We start from the raw sequence: 23,626 nt of genomic DNA, 5'->3' as shown, positions 1-23,626 counted from the left end.
TAATTAAAGTTAACATGAAAGGACACCGCAGCACAGGAAAGAAGTGACCAAAGTAGATGGATTTTCAAGTCGTAAAACATACAAAACTAATCAGAGGACATTAACTACCATTTTAACAACCACGTTTAGGTATAATCAGGTCCAGGATCTGTTGTCTGTCCCTTTCAGGTCCCTTCTGAACTACTCTGAAGAGAGTTTCCCTGTTGACCGGGACTATTGTAGTCTTTTGTAGCATTGTGATGCTGTCAATGAGCTGTTCTTTTGCCTTTGACCCCTAAATCTTGTGAGGGCTGAATATTAAAGAAAACATAATTGAAAGAATAGGAAATGATCTTCATTGTGAACTTTACTGGGTTTAACCTTTTGAGGTAAATTCCTGCATAGACTACTGGTTGAACATTTTATTAGTTTCTCTGTTGCATTTAAATATGTTTCATGAATAAACCTGGATTTTATTCAGGCTTGTAAAATGTGCCAAAGGAAATGGATTAACATGGATATTTTTATGAACTAAATGTTATTTTTACTAAATAAATCCCATCAAACACATTATATAATGTAGATTGTGATACAGCTTTTGAGAGTAGGGTAGTTATGTAGGTATGAGTAGGCTGATAGACCAGATATGGTAATTGAAATTCATTTTCATTGTGTAAACAATGTATGTAAACTGTGTGATGTTTTTTTGTGCTGATTTAGAGTAGAGGAGTGTAACTAGTGAATTGGTATAATGGTACAAAACATGGTGTCCTTTCCTGCAAATCTGCTTGTAATTTTCCCATTGCTCTCTCCTCTTGCGCCCAACAGCACAGCAGAATGCTAAATGTCCTTAAATGTGCTTAAACTCTCACACACTGTTCCTGCATTTACTAAAATGCATCATTAACGGTTGTTCGTACATGTTTGGTGTTTTGACTTCTGTTGTCTGTGGAGCCTCTCGGGCTTCCGAAGCTTGTGGGAATTGTTGGAAGCCCACGGGAAAATGGGTTCTGCTTTCACTCGTATGAGGTCAGAGATCATGTGATCAGGTCGAGAGAAAAAGAGCATGTGGCCCAATTGCATTGTTGGGGACCCCCCCCCCCCCAACACCAGTCCTAGGTCTTTCTCTGCTTTCTACCTTCACCTTCCCACCTTCCCACCCCTCTTGTGAGACTGGGACCAGCCCGCAGTCAGAAGGTAAGACCAGAGGTCTGTCTTCTCTCACTCCCGCTGTCTCTTTCCTATAAAGAAAAAGTATTAGCCTTGCCTTTCTTCTCCTGCCCTCCCATCCTCATGCATGCCAGCATCTTCTCTTCCCTTTGCATTTGCCCCCCCTGCTGTCCTGTTATATTGAGCCCCTTGCTGAAGGCCCCGCTGGAAGTCTGCAGACAGAGCTCATTCAGAGATGGACCTGTTCACTCTCCCTGCCAAAACAAATCTGTATGCCTCCCTGTCATTCACCTCTCCTCTGCATATCACTCAAGTCTCCTGAATATATTGACTTTGACCTTCTATAAGAGCCTTGGTTTTCACTAATTATCCATATATGGTGTCTTCAATTGATAAAGAATTCAAAGCAAACTCAAAGGTCAGTTCTGTTATTGAATCCAGCCCTGTGTGTAGTACTGATTTTAAAGTAGGAAGAATCTAGCAAGCAATAGCAAATTTTGGACGGAGCCTGATGCATTTTTTGGGAGAACAGCTGATTTTCAAGACCCCTCCTTCTACAGGGGATTTATTTTCCTATATGAAAGTGAACAGGGCTGTCTGTGTATGAGTATGGACAGGATAGTGAAAGTGACCGGAGAGTTCAGTGACTGGTTTATTCTTTTGGGCTCTACTCAATGCGTCGCTTAAATTCTATCTTCACAAAATAAAGCACAAAGGGTTTCAAAGTTCAAGTTGCAGTATATGTCCTCAAAATTTGTAGGTATCTAAATGAAACGGGATCCACACTGGCAGCAATTGTAAAGAATCAGCCCTAAGGTCCTGTGTAGTTGGTGGAAAAATGAACCACAAGGGTCATTTGAAGCTTGCTGTACATCCTCTGAAACAAATTGGTTGCTAGGCAGCCAAGTCACTGTTAATAAGCATGTCACAAAATTTTCAATAAATTAAAAAAAAAAAATCCCCTCTGTGCAAATTTAAGCTGCAGCAGAATTTGACATGAAAATGCTGCTAATTTAATGAAGACCTCACAATGTCAGATTTCTACTGGTGGTGATGCGGAACAGCGCACTTCATGAGCGTCTGAGTCTGAAGACTGCCATGGTGTCTTTCTGCAGATGGACGGACGCCAGGTCCTCCTCTCCCACAATGCAGACATTCTAAACTCTTCTCACATGTGTGCCTGGATTCCAAAAGAAGATGCTATGTTGCGATTCTCTGGACGGATTTTTTTTACATAGATAAGCCTGTAGTTATGTGTTAAGTTTCAGGGTCTATTATTGTACTGTCAGCATTGTCCATGGATTGACTTATGTAAGGCAAATAAAATCTAATTTAAGGTTATGTACAATTAACAATTAATTAGATTAATGTATTTAATAAAGAGGAGGCGATAAGGACTGTTACTGTCTGATCTCTGGCATAATATATTTTCTTCACATTTTTAAATATGTTCTGGGTTTCGATCTGGCAAATCTAAGGTTGTGTTGTAACAATGGATTGTTTTAAAGCTGCTGGTATTGTCGCAGCTACTGCGTCTTGTGAGAGTTTTTTGGAGATCTCCTAGGTATTATGCTCTACTAACACATTTTTGAAAGTGTGCGCACACAGTAGACTGCTACTTATAATGTAGTTTTACAAGGTTTGGGGGAAGCGTTTACTCATAAAATTTTGCAGCTACCTGATATTGCTATCAGCTTACGTTCAGTTCCTATTACGGCGTTTTCTACTTTCTTTTTTCTTTTTTCCAGCGCGAATGTTTCTTAATCCAATATTGGTGAGAAAGAGATGTGGGGTGGTAGAGCCCTCTCTCTGTCAAAAGAGCTTATATCACTCATCCAGAACCAATCATTATTATAGTTATTTTCCATGTGTGTCGAGCGATTATTCTCATTTGAATTGCTAAGCAGGCCGTTTTAGTATTTAAGAGAGGCAGGAAGAGCTATGTAGGAGCAAAAACCCTGAAATGGTAGCGAAAGCGAGAGGAGACCGGGACTGCAGGGGAAGGTGATGCTGAAAGACTCTCACTGCAGTACCCAAGAGAGTGCATCAGAAAGCCTTTTTTTTGTTTACTTTTTTTAACGAAGACACCGGTAACAAGAAGTCAACGAAGAAAAGATTAGTAGAAGGACCAATCATAATCAGCCGTTTTCCTCATGGGTAGTAAGCTAGTTTGGTAGCCACTGGTAGATTTTTTCATTTTCTTTTGAATACTTGGGACGTAGTCGCTGCCATTGTTTGTGAGGGCTTTATTTACGGTGCAACCCCCCCTGCACTCCTTCTGCTAAATGATAAGACATAGTCGTCTGGGCAGCCGTTTGAAAATAACGAAGCAGACAGCAAGGCTTTGGGTGCTGTGCGCTCTCCCCCCCGTGATGCGGAGGGGGGCTCCAGTGCGCCCCTGCTCTCTCGCAGCCTAATCTCATCACAATGGCCCATCCTCCTGCATGGCGTGCCTTTGTCCCCTGCACCTCTCTCAGCCCCTGCTCCTGCCCGCAGAATCCTTTTCGCTCCGCAGGTCCATGTGACACAAGCGTATTTCCAGCGACAGCTCTGTCGCCGAGGCGATGGTGGACCGCAACTCCCAGAAGACCACAAATCCGGGCCGCTTTAGGTGCGAGGCATCCTGGAACTGCACAGAAGCCACAGTTGGCCCCAGTTCAGTGTGATTTTATTGGGTTAATCACTAAATAGGGTTCTGTTTATTCAATATTACCACTCAGAGGAGCACACTCCTTTCCCTTGCCCATCTTCCATTCCCCATCTCTTCCTCTCACCAGGACATCCAATCACTAGCAAGCTTTGTTCTTCTGCACCGTCAGAATGGAGGTTCCCAATAGCAGCTTATAATTAACAGTTGAGAATCAGTCTGGAGACCATGGAGAACCATGGCATTACAAGCCCCACCCAGTGCCATGGTACCATGGTACCTTTGGCCCAAATAGATCCATGGTTATTATGCACACTGGAACGTTCTTAGAAAGATCGTCAGTTTGGATACCCTTCCATTCTGTCATTACTAATGTGTCAGTGTGTGATTTAAAAACACAACTGATGCAATATAGCTACTATTTTCCTAACAGTGGTAAATAGTATCGCTAGCATCTCAGGATGCTTAGAAAGTATGCTAGGAAAGTAATGCATTACATATTAGCAAGTCTAAATGGAGATATGGCCTTAAATGAATGGCATGAGCAGTAAGAAATCACATTCCATGGAGGATGCTCTTCAAAAGAAAAAAATGAACCACCTAATTTATACCTGTATATTTTTTCATAATCAGTCCCATTAATCATAGTCCACTGAACAAAGAAATTACTTGTGGAGAGTAATGTGAAATTTGTGATTATTACTGGTGGCATCAATTTGCTTTTATATCAGTTGTCAAGACTAGCAAGTAGGAGAATTAAAAGTTAAATACTGACACAGACCCTCAATGTCTAACTGAACTTCCCAGTCTTACAATCAAACCCTGTCAAACTCCAATTGCAGGTTCTGTCACCATCTTCAAAATATAATAGTAGCAGAGAAACTGGCTGTTAAAATACAAAATTTTCTCTTTATACGGGTAGCTGACTTACAAATGGAGCACTGAAAATTCACATCACGCTCACAATTTTGTTCATGGAAGTATATTACCGCCACCCATTCAGAGGCTAACAAGATGAAATATTCTAATGTCCTCTCCGAGTGGCAGACAGAACACTGGCCTGTCCCAAATTTACATTCCCGTTTCCGATGTGCATTTTTGGGGGATGTGCTAATGTCCCATTTCTGTGTTTGAAGAGTGTAGTGCGATGGCACCCTCAGTTAGTCATACTGAAAAATGTAGAGTAATTATGCAAAATAACATATTACTGTATTGACTGGAGTATAATAGCACCACTAACAGTAAACACTCCTATTTGACGTTTACTTCTTAGTCTTTGTAAATTAGCCTGAGAAGCCATGATTGCCATTGATTATTATATAAGCAATACATTGTGTCTAGTTATGTGCAACATTCATTCATCATCCACCGTAACATCATTTATCTTTATTTAAAGGCATACTCCTTTACTGTACACACCATGTGATCTTTACAAACATGATTACTCATCTACTTATTGCTTTGTGTTTAGTTTTATGATTTTGAAAGAGGGGTGTTCGTCATGCTGATAAAAAAAATTGCTGCAGGTTTCAGAGCAGCTTCCTAGGGACAGGAGTGTGAAAATGGGCAGCAGATCCACTGTCCCTTGAATGCTAGCTCTAACTTTACAGACCTCCCTGAGCAGGTCTAACTCTGCATCCACTGCATATTTTTTGGTTTTCCTGCCCCATAAACGTCCAGTCTACATCTACAGGTGCCTTTTCTAACCATTTTCTGCTGTTATATCTTCAACCATGCTCTTTACTTTAACATTAAATCTATGAAACATGTCTTCGATGGTCCATCACCTGCACTTCTGGCTGTTGACTCCATTCCCGTTTTGTGCAAATTTGCATTTTTGTGGCGGGAAGATTCTTCGTATGTGCTTTAGCCGTTGTCCTGTTGGACGCTCGGAACGGGCCGAATCCCTGCTTTATTTACGTGTGTTCCTACTGTCCCTAAGTCTTGACGTGTCTTTGCTATCAGCAGGGCGCACATTTAAGGGTTCCAGCTAAGTGCACAGCAGAAGTCACCAGTGGCAGGATAAACAAGGCGGGCCCACTTTGACATAGTGGCGCGCAAAAATAAACCTTTCTGGCAATGCTTTTAAACATGGGGGGAAAAATGAGCACAATGGCTTAAGTTAATGCATGCCAGACAGTCCCTGAGAGCTCTATTCTGTTATATAAACAACAATTTCTAATGTTTATAGGCCATGTCGCTAATTATGGATAGCATCCATTATGTGATTATATGCAATTTTTTGTTTACTTAAGTATGCATGAGCAGATGATGTACCATCGTAGCAACAGCTTAGCATACTAGGTAATTTCCCCCTGATTTAGCAGAATATATCATCTTCTAGCCTTCTTTTTGCCCTTCATCCAAAGAGCCAATTGTTTCTTGCCCTGTTTTTTCTTTCGCCATTTGCAAAACTTTCCCTCCTCTTCAGAGAACAAAGACTTAATGAGATGCATTTGGAGTTAAACGAAGGCTGTATGCAGATTGGGATTTCCGGGAGAAGACCCCCCTCTCTTCCTGGAACGAGCTCCCATGTCCATGCTAGGTGAATTCAACAAGGAAATAAAATACCACTCTTGAAAGCATCTTCAATTCCCAATTATTTGAAATCAGTACTGGCCTTAATATCTAGCCATTCAGGGCGATGTGTAAGGCGGTAGACTCATCTGTTACCCCTGCTACTACATCTCTCTCAGACGGCCATAGTTTAATAGTTTAATGCAGACACTTTGGGATGGTGTTGCTAATTGCGATGTTATACCAAACGTTGGGGGGCCGGCAGCTCAGAGGCCAGCTTTTTAACTAGAGGCTGGTTTGCTAATGATAAAAAAAAAAGGCTGTTTAACATTTGTACCCAGGCTAAGTCGTAGCCGTTACCTTGACAAGACACCACCAAAGAGAGACCCCTATGGGGGCAAGACAGCTGTTTCATATCATGCTGTCTCACGGTATATTTATAGTGGTGTGGGCTCCTGTCTCCTCTGTAATTGTCAATGTTTCTGTGAAAAACATCACCACCAGATGGCTGTTTCCTTTGATGCCATTTCCTCCGAGGCGAACAGTTAGAGGCAGCTGAATCGGCTCTTCATACAGGCTTGCTATTACCTTATTTTAATAACTTTCCGTACGTGCTAATTATAAGTAAGCTATTGTCTCCTGACGTTCAGTTATATGCCAGGCCATATGCTGTGTCTAATTTCTGTCTGTCAAATGGAGGATGAGTATGGTGACGAAGGTTGTTGTCTTAATTGGATTTTGCATCATATTCATGTCAAACTGTCCCAGGTGCATTATGGGTAAGCTGTCAGAACCATGTTCAAACCATGCTCGCTGTTGTCCTGAGATAACATAATTACTGGCCTGAGACATCCTGAGGAACTGTACCATTTCTCTAGTGCCTTCTGCGGCGAAACTCTTAAGGGCGTACTTATTCACATGAAACCTGTATAAAGTTAGTTTATTGGGAGGAAAAACATGTTTACAGGAAGACGTACCATTTTCCTAAGAGCTTTCATGTCTTTCAAGTTGTTCCAGAGTTCTTGAAAATATGTTTTGCACATACATAGAGTATACAAGTGTTTTTCACAGGAGCTGAGCTAAAGAATATTGTATTTATACACACATAAGTAACTTTGTACTATGAAAGAATGAAGTGTGAGTACATATGAGTGTTGCCATTGTAACTTACTAAAAATAATTTATCAGGTTATACTATGAACTATGTTTCAAGCATCTTTAATTTCAGGCACCCAAATTCATGATCCCGTTGACCTGCGGGTCCCGGGTTTTGCCAATTAAAGCTTATTTTTAAGAGAAGCAGTCTTCCTCCCCCATTAGGAGGTTCAGGCCCATGTGAAGGCCATTTGTGTTAATGACCTTGGAGGTGCTAAATTGCAACCAGCTGAGCTGTGGGCTTCCTGCACATGGCTCACTGAGCACCATCCTAATGGGGCTGCAGTAAGTGGATGCTGAGAGGGGAATAGGGTGAGCAGCAAAGCCCCCTGCCCCCCCCCCCCCCCCCATTGGGATGGCACACAGTCAAATGGGAGGCAGACAGAATCGGACCCCCTCCCCCCAAGACAAGTTCTGGTCTTGAAGTGGTTCTTTTATTTTCAATAATTCTGCCTCTGTTTCTACTTTACTTTAATTCATTTTCATTGCATGCCAAGCAACAGAGGAGCTGTTGTAATTGCTTATGTGTTTTTGCGCTGATTGTTCCGTGCACAGCTTTGCAGTGAGTGGAGTCTTCATGGGGGCTATTGATCTCTGTGCCAGCAGTGGGCTTCTGCTGCTTTTCTTCTAATGGCGCCTTTGTATTCCCTCATTCTGGTTGTTATGGCCCGAAAACATTTTTACCCTGAAGAGCGAGGAGGGTTGTTCAGATTTGTTGGCAGGGCAGGTGGACGAAAGCTCTCAGTTCTAAATGTTTCTTAGCAAACTAGTTTGTAGATCTTCATTTGATTTAAAGTGTTCTGTATTTATAAAGTGTACGCATATATGTGGCGTGCAAATTTAAGGCAGTGTTTCCCAGCCCGGTGCTCGGGGACACACAGACGGTCCATAGTTTTGCTCCCTCCCAGCCAGACAGCAGGGAACTGAGAGGGAGCAAAAACATGCACTGTCTGCGGGTCCCCGAGGACCGGATTGGGAAGCACTGGGTCCACTGTTTCTAATGGTGGGATGGTTTGATGACAAAAGGATTGTCCTGACTGGAGCACCTGAGCTAAGAGCTGTGTTTTCATGTGCTTTGCCCTGAAAAGATGAACCTGTCTGAGGAATACTTTCAGTTTATTTGTTTCATAAACTAACTGTGCTATGTAAGGGCTGCTGATTCATGGAACATTCTAATTTAATTTGACATCCTAGGATTAGTTTCTAGTGAAGGTGGCTCTTTGTCTTAAATATTGTGGCAGTTTTGGCATTAAAGATCTTGGAGAAACTGAGCATTTGGCGAAAGTTAGCTGGAAAAAAATTGTAAATGCTATAGTGTCTTAAATACTCATGTTTCCAAAGTGTCTTATGTTTAACTCTATAACGCTTTTCGAGTTCAGGAAAAGCAATTATAACCATAAATAAACTGTACTATTGTGAATACTCCAATGATCACAAATTAAAAAATTAAGCATTAAAAAAAATTGTTCTACCTCTTGTTTAATATGGATCCAGTCTGCTACCCTAGCAACAAAGATATGGGAACACATCCTTATATGCTGTGTAGACAGAATCCCAGGACAATACGTACATCCAGCCCATCTCAGAAATGTCAGAAAAAGGTCCTTCTCATAATTTATGTGTTTAAGACCCTGTTATTTTTGCAGTAGAAAAAAAATGTTGAAACTACACATTTCTCCAGTGATATTCAGAATATAAACACTGCCCATCCTTTAGTTATTTTTATGGCCCGATGCAAAGTAACCCTGAAATGTAAGAAAATTTAGACAATGTTGAAGGTAACCTATGACATCTTGTAGTGATACTCGAAAGGCAGAAGGAGGTATGGAGGAACTGGGTGAAAGGTCCCCCAGCTGGAAAAAGTCCAATACTGTGCTTAATTAGAGCCAGTATGTTTCCCTGGTCAGCATTTGCAGTGTACCTGAGGGCGGTGTGGGGGAGGGGGGCACTTTGGAACCTCCTCCGGCCCACCATATAGTCCCTTAGCAAACAGAATACAGCGCATAGAGTATCGATTCTGTAGCTGCTGCCATTATGACAGAAAGGAACAGTGTGTGTGTGTGTGTGTGCAGGTATACCTTACCTTATGGGGACACAATGTCCCCACAATGTGATGAAAGCTTTTTTCCCCGTATGGGGATCAGTTTCCTGTTCCCCATATGGGAAAACTCTATTTTATAAAAATCCGTGAGTTGGGTTAAGGTTGTCATAGTTAGCGTTAGCATTTTTCCCATAGAAATGAATGAGCGGTCCCCATAAGGATATGTTTACCTGACTGAGTGTGTGTGTGTGTGTGTGTGTGTGTGTGTGTGTGTGTGTGAGAGAGAGAGAGAGAGAGAGAGAGGAGGGGTGAGACTCAAGGACAATGGTAGACACTGTCCAGACCTGCCCTTTTCCTGACTCAGACCAGCTCTCTTTCGACCCCTTATACGGTGATTGAGACCAGAAGCTGAATGTTTGGTCCATTTTAATTTCCCCCCTATTTTGTTTACCATGATTCCCCACAAAATACACTTGTGCCCAAAATTATGGGCAAAAACAAACTTTTATCCAGTTTAATGAGCCCTTAATGTCACTTCTTATAGATTTGGGATCACAACTAGTTAGGCCTCCAAGGAGACTTTGCATACTTCAGCACTTTTCTACTTTGCTCTATTTCAAGCTGAAACAGATCCACACCAGGGGAAAGGGTGTCATTTAAATCATGATCAAATCCTGCAGGCCCTTAAGCTACAGTACTGAATGTAAATAACGTGTTCTGTTTTCATTTGTTTCTTTCTTTAACTTAGGTCTGATAGTCCAGCCTTTACCAACACAGACCAAGGTGAGGAACACAGCGGCATCTGTACAACAGGAAGTAAATTATGATGTTACTTCCAGCATAAACATGGGGCCACCTGTCTGATGATACAGTGTGGAGAATGTTGTCAGTTACAGGCTTGGAAGGAAAGCTTTGCTCGCTTTAAAGAGAATGTCTGAATTTCAAGTGCTTTTATAAAGGTTATAGTTTAGAGTTCTTTTTCTTCACTTATTGTAATGAGCAGACCTAAATTTGCATCTGTCAAAAAAGATTTTCAGATCATTTTCCCCCTCCTGACATTTGAGAGATGAGTTTGATGGTATTTAAGCCCGGGGAGCTGCAGTGCTGTTGTTAACTTTCACACCGTTTCTATTAGCATTCTGGCCTAATACTCCCTGGCTTCTGGAGTGAGCTGGAAAGCATCTCTTAGAGGGGCTTGGCTGCATACAATTGCTCTCAGTTAATTGTTTCTATTTCACATTGAGGGACCCAAAAGATCCGTGAGCATTTTTCAAACCGATAATGTGTAAGTGTTTGAAAGGTTTAGACAATGAAATAATTTTCTTTTATGCCGTAAAGTCCTACTTGCGTGTTTTGTAACTTCTGTTTTGGCAAAAACAGCTTGGTGGGTAAGGTAACGAGTATGTGCGTTCACAGGAAAGGTACCTATGTTAAGCATAGACCTTCTGCAATGTTTCTGAGATTCTGACGTGGTGCTTGAGGGTTTTCTGCTTGGGGATGTTTAACAGCACTCATTCGTACACGTACAGTATGATTCGGCTAAAAACCAGACAGGGCTACAGGGAGAGGAAATAGTCAATTTCAGATACATCATATGGCTTAATGGATCTGCATTCATCATTAAAGACTGTAAAATGGACTGATGTGTAGTAGAAACATCTTGACTGCGTAATAACTTTTTTTTCCCTTTCAGTTGAAGTGCTTATAAAATGTGTGACAAGCAAAGATTGTCAGAGGGTAAGTAATAGGATGTTGTATTACGAACCGCGGGCAAATCCACCTCGGACAAGGCGTGTATAAGCGTTAACGTGTAATAAAGGTAGTTCTGCTATTTTGATTATTGAATTTTTATTAGGGATTAGGTGTGAAAATGAATGACCTATGGGAAGGTGTGGGTGTCATATGATAGCTGTGGACTGTGAGGCGTCCTGTGCCGGCGTGTGACTGATGGCAGCTGCTGTTTATTCCAGCTTAGAGCGCTCCATGAGCAAGGGGCAGATCTGACAGCGCTGGATTCCTCAGGTCGCTCTTTAATCCATCATGCTGTGGAGGTGGGGAGCAAGGAGATTGTCAAGTACATCATCGACAACGGTAGGAGACGATTTTAAAAAAAATCTGATTTATAACATGGAAATGTCAGCGTGTCAGCACTTACATTCTTAAGTGCGGTTTTCTTTAAAAAAAATTGGAAACAATTCACATCAAGTGCACCTTCATAATGCATTTATAATGCATTCATAGACCATTAGGTGTGCCTTCATAATGCTTTATAAAAGCATTATAATATACATTAATAACAAACATTATACGATTATAAGTGCTATGAATGCAATGTTTTAAGACATGTTAAGGTATATTAGACTTAGATGTATGTACTGTTATGTTTAATAGTTAATCATTATCAGTAGAGGAATTTCACTCATTTTTTTCCCTGGTCTACAAATCAACAACCATTGTATGCAGTCCTGAATGCGTAATAGTTCAAACAGCAAACCAACACTATAATGTTTGATATGGCTGGAAAGGTAAACGTCTGTCCCAATTCTTTGGTAATTGTATGACATATTTGCTAGGAGACTATAGTAAATTAATCCCTGCATCGTGTGAAAAGACTGAATTTCTGTAACGAACACTATGCACTTGCTGTGGCTGTAGCTTATCAGTGTGTCCTGTGTTCTAATTGGCTACCTGTTTCGCAATCTTTCCGAACGTGACGCTGCCTGGTCATATCTGCTATTCTGCTACCTGATAGGTGGTGCTAGAACTCGCTTGATATTGGCGCTTAAACATCTAAGATCCAAGACGTTATTTTGCATATTATTTAGACAGCTAATACTCATACATATAAAGTACAGGAAACATTCATGATAGAAAAAAAAACTTTTTGGAAAACGAGGGATGCCAAATATTCAGTCCAACAATTTCATTTAATATAGCACTTTTAGCAATAATCGGTTGCTGTAGATATTATGAGGAATCAAATCACAGTTTTGCCCAGTTTGTCAATTTTGATATATCTCATAATTCCACTTCAGTTTAGATTCAGTTATACTTCCGGGAAGTAATTTATGATGGAATCTAAACCCAATTCAATTCACATCACATCGCAGATAACAATTACAATTGTGATGGATGTATAACTATTCTGATTATGGCTGGTAATAATGGGGGGTCCTCTGTTTCCGGAGGTAAGGCACTGGAGATGGGGGTGACCGTAGCTGTCAGGTAATCAGGTGGGCACGACTGACACACACTCTTTCTCTGGATGTTGTCACTAGTCTGACGCCAGATGCTGTCTAGGCTCAGCTGACAAGAGAGCTAAAAGAAGCGCCTAAGTATTTATATCAGTCGGTACTCTGTCTGGAGCCGTAGTGTCTCAGAGGTTAGCACTGACGGCCCACACCTCCAGCCTTGTGGATGTGATTCCCGCTCCAGCAGCTAGCGCTGGTCACGTGACGTTTTCTTAGCATTGCCGTTGGAGTCTCCATTTTTTTTTTTATTTTCTTTTTAAATAATGTTCCCAAAGGGAGTATCCGCAGAATCCTTACCAGGCTCTAGTTATCTTATACTCTAACATCCTGCTTGCGTTGAGACATGGGACCTGGAACAGGAGCACCCTTGTCTGCAAAGACTAACAAAGTGTTTCACGCTGTTCCAGAGAACAATGAAGGAAACTAACTGTCCAGCAGGGGGCTCCTTTCAGAAAAGGGACACTAATGCAATGCCTTCATCAGTACTTTGAATTAAAGCATTAAATTAATATTAGGTCCATTTTAAACAGAAATTGCTTCTATTATAGTCTGATGCTATATTACACTGTCTGCACATTTCATTGTGAATAATGTGTACCCTGCAGGACAGCAGTATTTTCCATTGTTCTGTAAATAAGGCAATGGACAATGCAAATAACCATTAACTTTTTTTAAAATGCTTTTTTAATATATGTGATTAGTGCCCACTGAAGTCCTGGATGCAACGGAAAAGGAGAAGTACGTATCATTCAGTCTTTCATTACTACCCCTTTGGTATTATCACTACCTTAGAAACTGCCACTCTTGATTGGATAATGAAGATGCTTGTAGATGTGATACGTGTCTGGTGGCCCTGTGGCTGATGTAAGAAGAGCTGCTACCCCAGTGCTGCCGGGTGTTTGGTCTGGTCTAAGTGGCGCAGCAGTGATGGACCAGGGAGACTGATGTGGCCTCTGTGATTACAGTGGGGAGACGGCTCTACACAGAGCAGCCTCGCGGCGCCAGAGGACCATCTGCCACTACCTGGTGGAGGCTGGAGCATCTCTCATGAAGACAGATCTGCAGGTGAGGACCTCTGCTGCTGTACGAGAAGCTGCGACCCAATGGAAGGCCGTAGCAGATGTTTACGTCTGTCACTGACCATTGTCACTTAGATTCATTTATTATTTAATTAGCTTGGATATAGATGTTTTTCTCTACTCCACTGACGTCCAGCAGTCTGGGGTACAGCATGATCATAGTTACCACCACAGGGTTCGTGCCCCATGTGACAGCCAAAGTTTATGACACGATTAGAGGCGATTCTAGGGACTCTGGGGGCCCCAGGCAAAAAAAAACTCCCCCTCCCCCAGCATGGTAAAGAAAAAGAACTTAATAAACCCAAGACCTTTATTTTCACTTTTGCGAAATTACTGAATATACAGATAAAGCAGATATGTCTTTGCAATGCACTAGTTAGACTCAGGGGTCCTGCCTGTGTTGTCGTTGTGCCTCTGAACCCGATCATGAGAGACTCCTTTTCCATTCTCAAACACCCCTAACATCTCTTTCTGCAAATTAGCACTATTTTGGCTACCATGAAATCACATTAATGTAATGCTGCCGTCATTGACAAAACAGCACACGACATGGAAAACGCACCCATTACACTGGAATCCACTCCTTTTCCACTGAAACACACAGTCACCACTTCTTCAGCTTCCAGTCAGAAATCAAGGCACCCCCAGAAGGTTGCCTTTTGTTTTCCGTTTATGCTGTTTGCAACGTCTGTACTTTCCTTAGTGGCCATTTTGGCCCCCTCCCCAAATCCTTTGCATGTCGCGCCTGCAAGCACAGATAATGGTAACTGTTTGCCATGAATGTAATCTTGCAGAAACCTGGCTTTATTTTTTTTATGATTTATAGCTTGAGGAATTCTGGGGGAAAAAAACTCTACCCTGCCATTTCTCTCTGTCAAATGAGAGGTCGTGTAGCACCAACAGTTACCATAATTCTCAATCAGCTGACTCGGAACACTCGGCCTTGATGGAGTTTTTAGGAAACACTGGGATTTTAGTCTTTTCCTGATCTTACGCTTGTTGAGCTGCTTCAGGATTGACCACATGCTGCTTTTCCCTCTAGGGTGACACACCAAAAAACTGCGCTGAGAAGTCAGAAGATCAGGATCTGGCAGACTACTTGGGGAACCGACAGCACTTCCAGATGATACAAAGAGAGGACCAAGAGACAGCCGTGTGATGCTTGTATCCCTTTGTGCCAAACTGTCTTGGGGGAAAAAAACATACTGATAGTATTGTTAGAGGCAACAAGGACTTCTGGGGGACCAAATGGATATTTCTTCTTCATAGCTGGACTCCTGAAATAGCATTTTGTGTCTGATTTCTGTCTGAATATCCCGATTGAGTTATGAAGGCAGTGCACAACTGAATTTCGACAGATACAAAGTTGGCTTTGGAAGGTATCAGGTCGTAAACGTAGAATATCTCTCCAAATGAATTGCCCTATAACTCCAGACTGAAGCTTATAAATGTAAAATATGCAGGAAAAAAATGGATTGCCGTGGTAATACGTGAATCTGCGATATCTTCAACTTTAAAGGCTGTGGCAGGGAATGAAGTTTGTCATTAAGCATGGTCTAGCCATTAGTGTGACAGAACGTCAGTTTCAAACGGCAAATTACTCAGACATTTCACATGACTACTGAGGGTTTTCGTTGTAATTATATTTTTGTGATTAGCTGACCTGTTTGTTCCAGCTAGTTTGCTGTTTCAACCTTCAGGTAAAAGGACCTTTTTACTCTGAACATTTTTCTGTACAATACAAAAAGAAATAAATGAATGTTCTACAGAGAGAGGTATGATTTGTGCTATTCAGTAGCTGTGAAGTCTGTGCTGTAATCGTATTGTTCTGCCCAAACATGTTAAACGCTTCTCTTCTGCTGTTGCCCTCCATGGCTTTTCTTTATTCATTTAAGTTTTTTGGTCCATTGTTTTAAAATTCATACTGGTTTTACTAAGGGCATGGCATATATCATTACAATGTAATGCCTTGCTACAATATGATTATAATGTAAAACTGTGAATATTTTTTTTCTAGGTGCAGATAAAGATGCAGATGTCTGTATTCGACTAGTTTGTCCTCACTGTAGACCAAATGTGCTACTGCATGTGGGAATGTAACATTTTATATTTATTTGCAACCATTTAAAATAGATTTGCTATAGGATGTTTGATTTTCTATTTGGACATTTCTTGAGAATTCTGAGTGTCAATGTGTAGAGAGCATTTTCCTTTCTGTGGTGTTAGAGTGACAAGGTCGCCAAGGACTTAAAAATAACTGAAAGCTTTAGTTATAAGCTGAACATGAAATAAGGTCTCTTGACATTTTCAGCCAGAACTTACACATTCACTGTGACACATGCTTTTAGCAGCGGTTTTGCAGCTTAATGCAAGCCTGAGGAAAATCGCAGCCACACACTCTCAAATATTAAAGTTTTTATAAACATTCTTATTCACCAAACACTCTTCAAAGCAGTTTCTAGCTCATCCTCAGTTACAATAAACTTGTCAAATAAATGAAGAAAGTCAACTATTAAGAAAATAAACCAAAAATGCTGAGTGACAGAAAATAAAAAATGTCGAATTAAAGAAATGTCTGAGATGGAAATCTATGCTGTAGTATTTTTCCTGGTGTTTCTTTTATGAAGCCTCCGTGCTTCCTCAGTGCTGAAGGCACTGTTCCTTGACACCAGCAGTGTGTGTGTTCGTGTCCCGGTACCCCGTCAAGGACCAGCTCACTGCTGCTCTGCTGGGTAAGTGGTGAGGGAGGATGGATGAAAAGAGACCCTTTTTTCCCCAAAATGCCCATTAATGTGGACATTAAGTTTAAAATCTTTTATCATTATAGTCATGACTCTGAAAATTTATTGAAACACATTGAATTATATATTACACTATTCCCATGGAACCATACCATAATATCAAACCAAGAAATTAATTAAAATATTTTTTATAAATACACTTGTTCACCTGTTTTTTGCACAAACAGTATTATGCATTGAGCCATGACCAGATTTGTTACTGCCAGTCTATTTTTTATTATTTTTGTTACCAAAGATTATAAATATTTCAAAACTGCAAGCCAAGCACTTCGAAACACTCCCATTTCAGAACATTTTATGGTGTCACTATGCTATTTTTGAAGTGACAACAAATATATTTCAGAACTCAGATATTTGTTTTCTCAATGTGTGTATACAGCTGATATCACAAAATGAAAGTGTCAAAATGAACGAGGCCGGGTTTAGGAGATGGGAGAATCTGCAATTTTTGTCAGAATATTTCCCTTTTTTTCCATCTGCTTTTTTCTGTCATGTTAATGGATTCAGAACCGTTAGAGGGAAATGGATTTCTGGGCTTTATAGGGGACCATATACAAGCCATACTATTAAACATCTCAGGCTGTTACATCTCAGCACAACTCAAATAAGTAAAAAAGACAGCTAATATTTTAATATTCACATAAGTACAGAAATATTCATTTGTGGTTAAACTTAAAAAATCAAGGTTGCATTACACTTTTTATTTTTGAACGTAACATTTTCCTCATATTCAGATCACTAGGACCCATTAAAATTGTATGGGTGTGTATATATTGCAATACCATCAGTTCATCAACCATGCATCACAATCATAAAACCGTAATCTGGTGCGAACTCTTGGTTCTCATTCTTGTTATTAATGGTCAACCATGGATTGTTGTTTATTTCTGTATATATAACGAAACAAAAGAACACGTAGCCTAGTTATGCTAGAGGCGTGAATGACAGGTGGTGCCCCTGAATCGCATGTGCTCATGTCCGCACACTTACAATCTGGCTCTCAGCTGGAGTGATGCACTTGGTTTAGGGTGACAGGTGTCACCATGAGCAGAGCACTCAACAGCTATTTGGTTTGATTTTTTTTTTGACTATATACACAAAAGAAGACGTGGGTATTACAAAATGCACATTGGTAATTGGCAACATATTCCTTCCTACGTTCGATTTCATTTTGCTATATACTGTACTAGGGTTGGACAATGAAACTGAAGTACTTGGTTTTAGACCATGATAACTTGTTAGTATGATGTAGGGCCTCTTTTTGAGGCTTACAGCATCAGTTCATCTTGGGACAGATATGGGTCCTGCGCAGTGGCCAGAGGGACCCATGGCCAGAGCCGTTCCTCATGCAGAACAGAGGTCAGGTTGCTACGTGATGCTGGTGGAGGAAAATGTGTCCTGACTCGCTCCTCCAAAACACCCCAATGTGGCTCAATGATATTCAGATCTGATGACTGTGCTTGTCATGGGAGATGTTCAACTTCACTTTCATGTTTTAAACCACTCTGTCACCAGTCTTCCTTTGTTTATTGTGCATTTTCATCCTGAAACACAGCAACACCTTCAGGGTACAACGTTTGAACCATTAGATGAACATGGTTCTCCAGAATGGTTTGGTAGTAAATGGCATTAACATGCCCCACTAAAACAAGTAGTTGGCCTAGGGAATACCACGATATTACAGCCCAAACCATTACTGATCCACCCCCGTGCTGCACTCTGAGTACGCAACAGTCCAGGCGGTAAGCCTCTTTGGGGCTTCTCCACACCATAACTCTCCCAAATGTGGGAAAGACATGTTTCACATTGTCCACAGTCAAAGATTTGCACTGGCACTATTAAAACCACTTGACATTGGAACGAGTGACCAAAGGTTTGGCCATAGCAGTGTGACCATGAATATTGTCCCTTTTGGAGCTTCCGACGAACAGTTTTGGTGGGAACAGGAGAGTCAAGGTGTGCATTTAATTCTGCGGTGAGTTGGGTAGCTGTGGTTCTATGTTTTTTGGATACAATCTGGGTTAGTACCCAGATATCTGGTATACCAATACTACCCTGGAAACCGTGGCTCTCGATACACCACAAAAACTTGCTGTCCTGGTCTCAGATGCACCAGCGAGATGCACACCAACAATTTGTGTGTCTGATATGTCTCCCATTATGTTGTGTTATTGCAATATCTTATGTACAGCTGTGCTGTTTCTCCGCTAATTGAACCTTCACACTGTGCTCTTAATAAGGGACTGAGCAATTAGTGAAGATTGGCCACCAGGCCACGTTTATATATGCATGAAACCTCAAACACTATTGGCCAGGTTTCATTGTCTTGTATATTAAAACACATTGGCATGTTCACTGCTCATCTTGTATGTACAACCTTTTTCTACAGCTGTGAAATGAAATTTGTTTAATTTTCTGGTATATTCAATAATAGTTCACCAGTTTAGCTTTGGCTACAGTTTTGAATGCCATTTTGAGTTATGCTAGTGTATTTAGCTGTCTGGGTTGCTTCTGGAGAACTGCCTTAGGGTATCGAGCACTGTTATCTGCAATTACGATGACATGCGAGCAGCCTGGTTTACAAGCTTTTTAGGCAAATGTCTCAATTATAGCAAAAAGTATCAAGAGACCTTTAAATGACACTTGGGGCTGTTGTCTGACAATCTGGGCACGTCTCTGAAATCTTCTCACCAGTGCTTAAATACCCATGAACCGAAACCATTAAAGGCATTTTGGTTTTCCCTCTTCCACCTAGACTGTATATGTGCAGTGTCTGATGCACAGGGCCTCAGTCATTGGCTGGAAGAGGTGGCTTTTCTATTTCACAGCCCAGTTGACTTCCCATCAGGCATTTGTTTTAGCATGCACATTTGTACCATCAAAGGGTTTGACCACTTCCTAGAGTGCGACCCCCCTCCCCCCATATCCTTAAGTTTGTTGAGACCATTTACTGGGGCTGGTTCTTTTTTTTTTTTTTTTTTTTTTTTTTTTTTTTTTTTTTTTTTTTTTTTTTTTTTTTTTTCCAATTTTCTTTTTTTTTTTTTTTTTTTTTTTCTCCCCCTGTCGTGTCGGCAGTTTAGCAAGCAGGATGTTAGTCTGGGTGCCTTATTGTGCCAACACTTTTATTTTAACAAGTGGAGCTTCGGATTTAAGCTCCTCTTGTTACTTGAGGTATACTCTTTATTAATCAGTTATATGTCATTGCGCCACAAAGCCGGAGCTGACAGGGGGGGTTAGTGGGAAAAAAAAAAAAAAGAGAGAAAGTGAGAAAGGAGAGAAAGGGGTGAGAGACAGTAAAATAAATAAATGCATAATAAAAATAAAATAAGGAGGGGGGTCAGAGAGAGAGAGAGAGAGACAGGGAAAGAGAAATAATACATAACAAACAATAGAACAAAAAAGGAAAGAGTGATGAGGACAGCTTCTGCATCTTGCTGCTTTACACCGTATCATCACACCAGCTGCTGTATCTGAAAGATAAGATCCAGGGACACACACAAACAGTATACACACAAAGAAACCAGTGGTACCGCCACGACATGGGACCATGCCTGTGCCAGTATCCGCTCCTGGAACCAAACACGTCAATACCAACGAAAGAAAATAAATATATACAGTAGGCACAAGCAGACCACCAGGAACACCGTCCAAACATTGTCGTACCCGCATCCGCATCCGAGAGGAGGGAGTGGAAGCCACACACCAACCCCCACACACACTCTCACACACACACACACACACCCCCAGACAAGGGGAAAGAGGGATAAAATAGGGGAAGAGAGCCCCAGGCGCTCATGTGTGTGCGTGTGCGTGCATGTCTATGTGTGTGTGCGTTCTAAGTGTATGTGTGTGCGTGTGCATATGTACGTGCATGTGTGTGTGTACGCATATGTGTATGTGTGTATGTTTGTGTGTTGTGAGTGTATGTATGAGTGTGCAGGTTAACATGGAATGATTCTCAGTGTGTGTGCGAGGCCACAACAACGCCGCCCCGAGGCCCCCAGACGGCCGGGAGAGCCCCGACGGGTCACGGACCCAGCCGCCCCACAGTGGCCAGGTACCCGGGCCCCCGCCACCGGAAGGCTGCGCGCCCACCCAAGGGAGGCAGGGAAGGAGGCACCGGGCGCCCCCCACCGGCAAGCACGAGGCAGGAACCCCACGGCCACAGGCGGCAGCGCGCCGGCCCCCCCGGGGGCCGGCCACGCAGGCACGGACGGAACCCGGAGCCCGGAGCACCCGCACACCCCGCGGGGGCCCCGCCAGCCCCGGGGAAACCCGCCCCCCCCCAAGAACCCCCACCCGGGGGACCAGGGGGACGCCCCGAGAGCCACCAAGCACACCCGCCCCTGGCTACCCCGACCCCCCCTCCCCCACCCAGATCCCAACCCTCCCTCCCCAGCCCCCGCACCCTCCCTCCCCCAAGTCCCCTCACTGCCACCCCCACACCGCCCCATCATCCACGTGCTCCCCGTACCAGGACAAACATGCAGACACACCGATCCATGCACGCACTCATACACACACTCAGACACACACTCCCAATCACACCTGCTCGTCTTTGAAGCCCGGCAGCAGATGCCCTGGACTTGCCCAGTGGACGGCCCAGAGGATGTTCCCCACCCCCCCAGATCGCAGGCGAGCGGGCACCCCGCCGGAGACCGGCAGCGCCCCACAGATGCGGCCGCCCCACCCCCGAGCCCACCCGCCGGCGCCCTGGGGCTGGTTCTAGGATCAGTGTGAGTTGGGGTCACTGTGTTTTCTGGTAGTTCCCGTCTCAAGTCTTGTTTTCATTATCAAAGATGCAGTTCTGATTCTTGTTTTTTTTTCATAATTTGTTTGACAGAATGTGACAAAACATCACAAACCAAGGTGTAAATCTTGCTCTGTGTGTGACAGCAAAGTGATCCAACTAATGAGGAATGGGAAGAAGGTATGGAGGCTTTATTTGGGTACAGAATTGCTGGCAGGTTTAACAGATACAAATAATACAATACAACACATACTGTACTAACAATCACACTTTACAGTCAAAGTCACACTGAGTGTCAAAAGTTTACAGTGAAAGTTCCTGAGCCAAGGGTCAGACTCGTCCCTGCTTGGAATAGGAGACCACATCATATAATACTCCACTCTCCCTGCACAGACACTTTTCTCTCACCTCCCTCCTGGCAGATGGTATAGGACGTTAAACACCCAGGGCACAAGATTTAGGGATCCTTATCCCCTTCCCACAACCCCAGTATCAGTAGGATTAACATCAGAAGAAGAATGTGGGTAGCTATTAATCCCAAAAGTAAACCCCGATACTTTACGGGTGACACTGTGACTCCAAGGCACGTATCACATAGAAGGTTAGAACATTGCATAATGCTGTGTGTCCGTAAATACATAACTCTCCATTTTAAGAAATGTGAAATACACCTCAGAAAGAAGCAATAGATATGAAAATAACAGCCTCATATTAAAATCAATGACAGCACCATATATGTGTACGAAATCTCCAGGCATTCTTCTGATGTAGATTAAATAAGTATGTAAATTCTTGCAGGGAGCAGTGGTGAATCCTTCCCAAAAGCAATAGTGTGAGAGTTCTCTTATAAGCAATCAGAATGCAGTCAAGAGCTTAGGGGTGAAATGCAGTATAAAGGCGCTTTGAGTACTATCTTGAGAAATGGAAGGCATTATGCAATCCTGAAATTGAAGGGAAGAAAAGAGACAAGATTTTGGTTTCTGGGGGCGGTGTGTGTCTTGGTGGGTCAGGACACTGTACTTCTGCTCGCGTAGTTGCTGGTTGAAAACTCATGGTCAGCACAATGATTTCACTGTTGGGCCTTTGCTCGAGGTCCTTAAGCCCCAAACACTGCAGTGACTGGCCGACCCTGTTTTCACAACTGCACTGGATAAAAGCGTCTCCTATATAAATGTACATTTCTGGCCAATGGAACAGTTACTGTAGACATGATCATACCTCATGAGACATGATAGACATGATTTATTATTTAGTGACAGTTTTATAAGTGTTGTAGGTATTGCACGGTTGGGTCCTTAGTACCTTTGAGGACCTGTTGGTCGCTATAAAAACCCTAAAAAGAAATTGTATCCGCATACAGCCATATGGGTTTCAATGATCACATTGTAAGTAATGTTACCAGTGAGCCACCAACAGTGGAAATGCAAAATACCTGCTCCATTGAATTACAGTTACTACTGATTTCCAGCCATGCATTTTCTGTACCCACTTCTCCTGTTCAGGGTCATAGGGCATCCAGAGCCTATCCTGGAAGCTTTGGGCGCAAGGAAGGGAACAACCCAGGATAGGGTGCCAACCCATTGCAGAGCACACTGATATATTACTCACTACTATAGGTATTTTAGTAGCTCCGATTTACCTTAGAGTTGTGGGGGGAAACTGGACTACCCATAGAAAACCCCACGACAACACAGGGAGAACATCTAGACTCCATACACAGAACCAGAGCAGAGATATGATCCCAGAGGTATGATGCTAACCACTGCACCACCCTATCACTGATGTATATATGCAAAATATGCCTTATGTACGAGTCAGAAGAACATATCAGAAACAGCAGATTTGATAATGTGAAAATGTGTTCTTAAATATTATTTTGTTGCTTAGAAAGTGTCAGACTGTTCAGACTGTGAATTCAGACCTGCCTCTCAGGGGTATTCACGACAGACAGCATTTGTGAGGTGGTAATAGTCTGTTTCACTGTGCTGTCATTCGAATACAATAGCCGGATATTGTCTTTGTGTAGAGACAGTGATCAGTAGTTTGAAAGCCAATCAGTGGAGGAATTGCAGGAATCTTTATAGCACTGTAATCATCTGTTTTGCACAGATCAGAATTGTGTTATGAGCAATGAAGCACAAGCTTGTTTTCCCCTAAATCACATACAGATACTCATCTATCCAGTACCTGTCATTGAGAATTATGTCACTGAAAATCGTAATCGTATCACTGAAAA

General features: G+C 42.2%; 1 protein-coding gene across 11 annotated transcripts in view; it reads left to right on the top strand.

Moving 5' to 3' along the window:
* LOC111858227 (diacylglycerol kinase zeta-like) overlaps positions 1-16,426 on the top strand; it is an 85,717-nt gene extending 69,291 nt beyond the window's left edge. For 10 of the 11 annotated variants that reach the window (XM_023839804.2, XM_023839800.2, XM_023839798.2 and 7 more), the window contains 6 exons: positions 10,258-10,292; positions 11,203-11,246; positions 11,480-11,600; positions 13,462-13,498; positions 13,726-13,825; positions 14,882-16,426. In XM_023839804.2, coding sequence (XP_023695572.1) covers positions 10,258-10,292; positions 11,203-11,246; positions 11,480-11,600; positions 13,462-13,498; positions 13,726-13,825; positions 14,882-14,998 — 454 coding nt within the window. In that variant the 3' untranslated portion in view covers positions 14,999-16,426. The remainder of the gene's footprint in view (positions 1-10,257; positions 10,293-11,202; positions 11,247-11,479; positions 11,601-13,461; positions 13,499-13,725; positions 13,826-14,881) is intronic. The other variant, XM_023839801.2, reaches the window with a different exon arrangement.
* The last annotated feature ends 7,200 nt before the right edge of the window (positions 16,427-23,626 follow it).

This window comes from Paramormyrops kingsleyae, chromosome 11 (assembly GCF_048594095.1).
Source record: "Paramormyrops kingsleyae isolate MSU_618 chromosome 11, PKINGS_0.4, whole genome shotgun sequence".
NCBI classification, from domain to species: Eukaryota; Metazoa; Chordata; class Actinopteri; order Osteoglossiformes; family Mormyridae; genus Paramormyrops; species Paramormyrops kingsleyae.
This window is presented reverse-complemented; position numbering and strand designations above follow the sequence as displayed.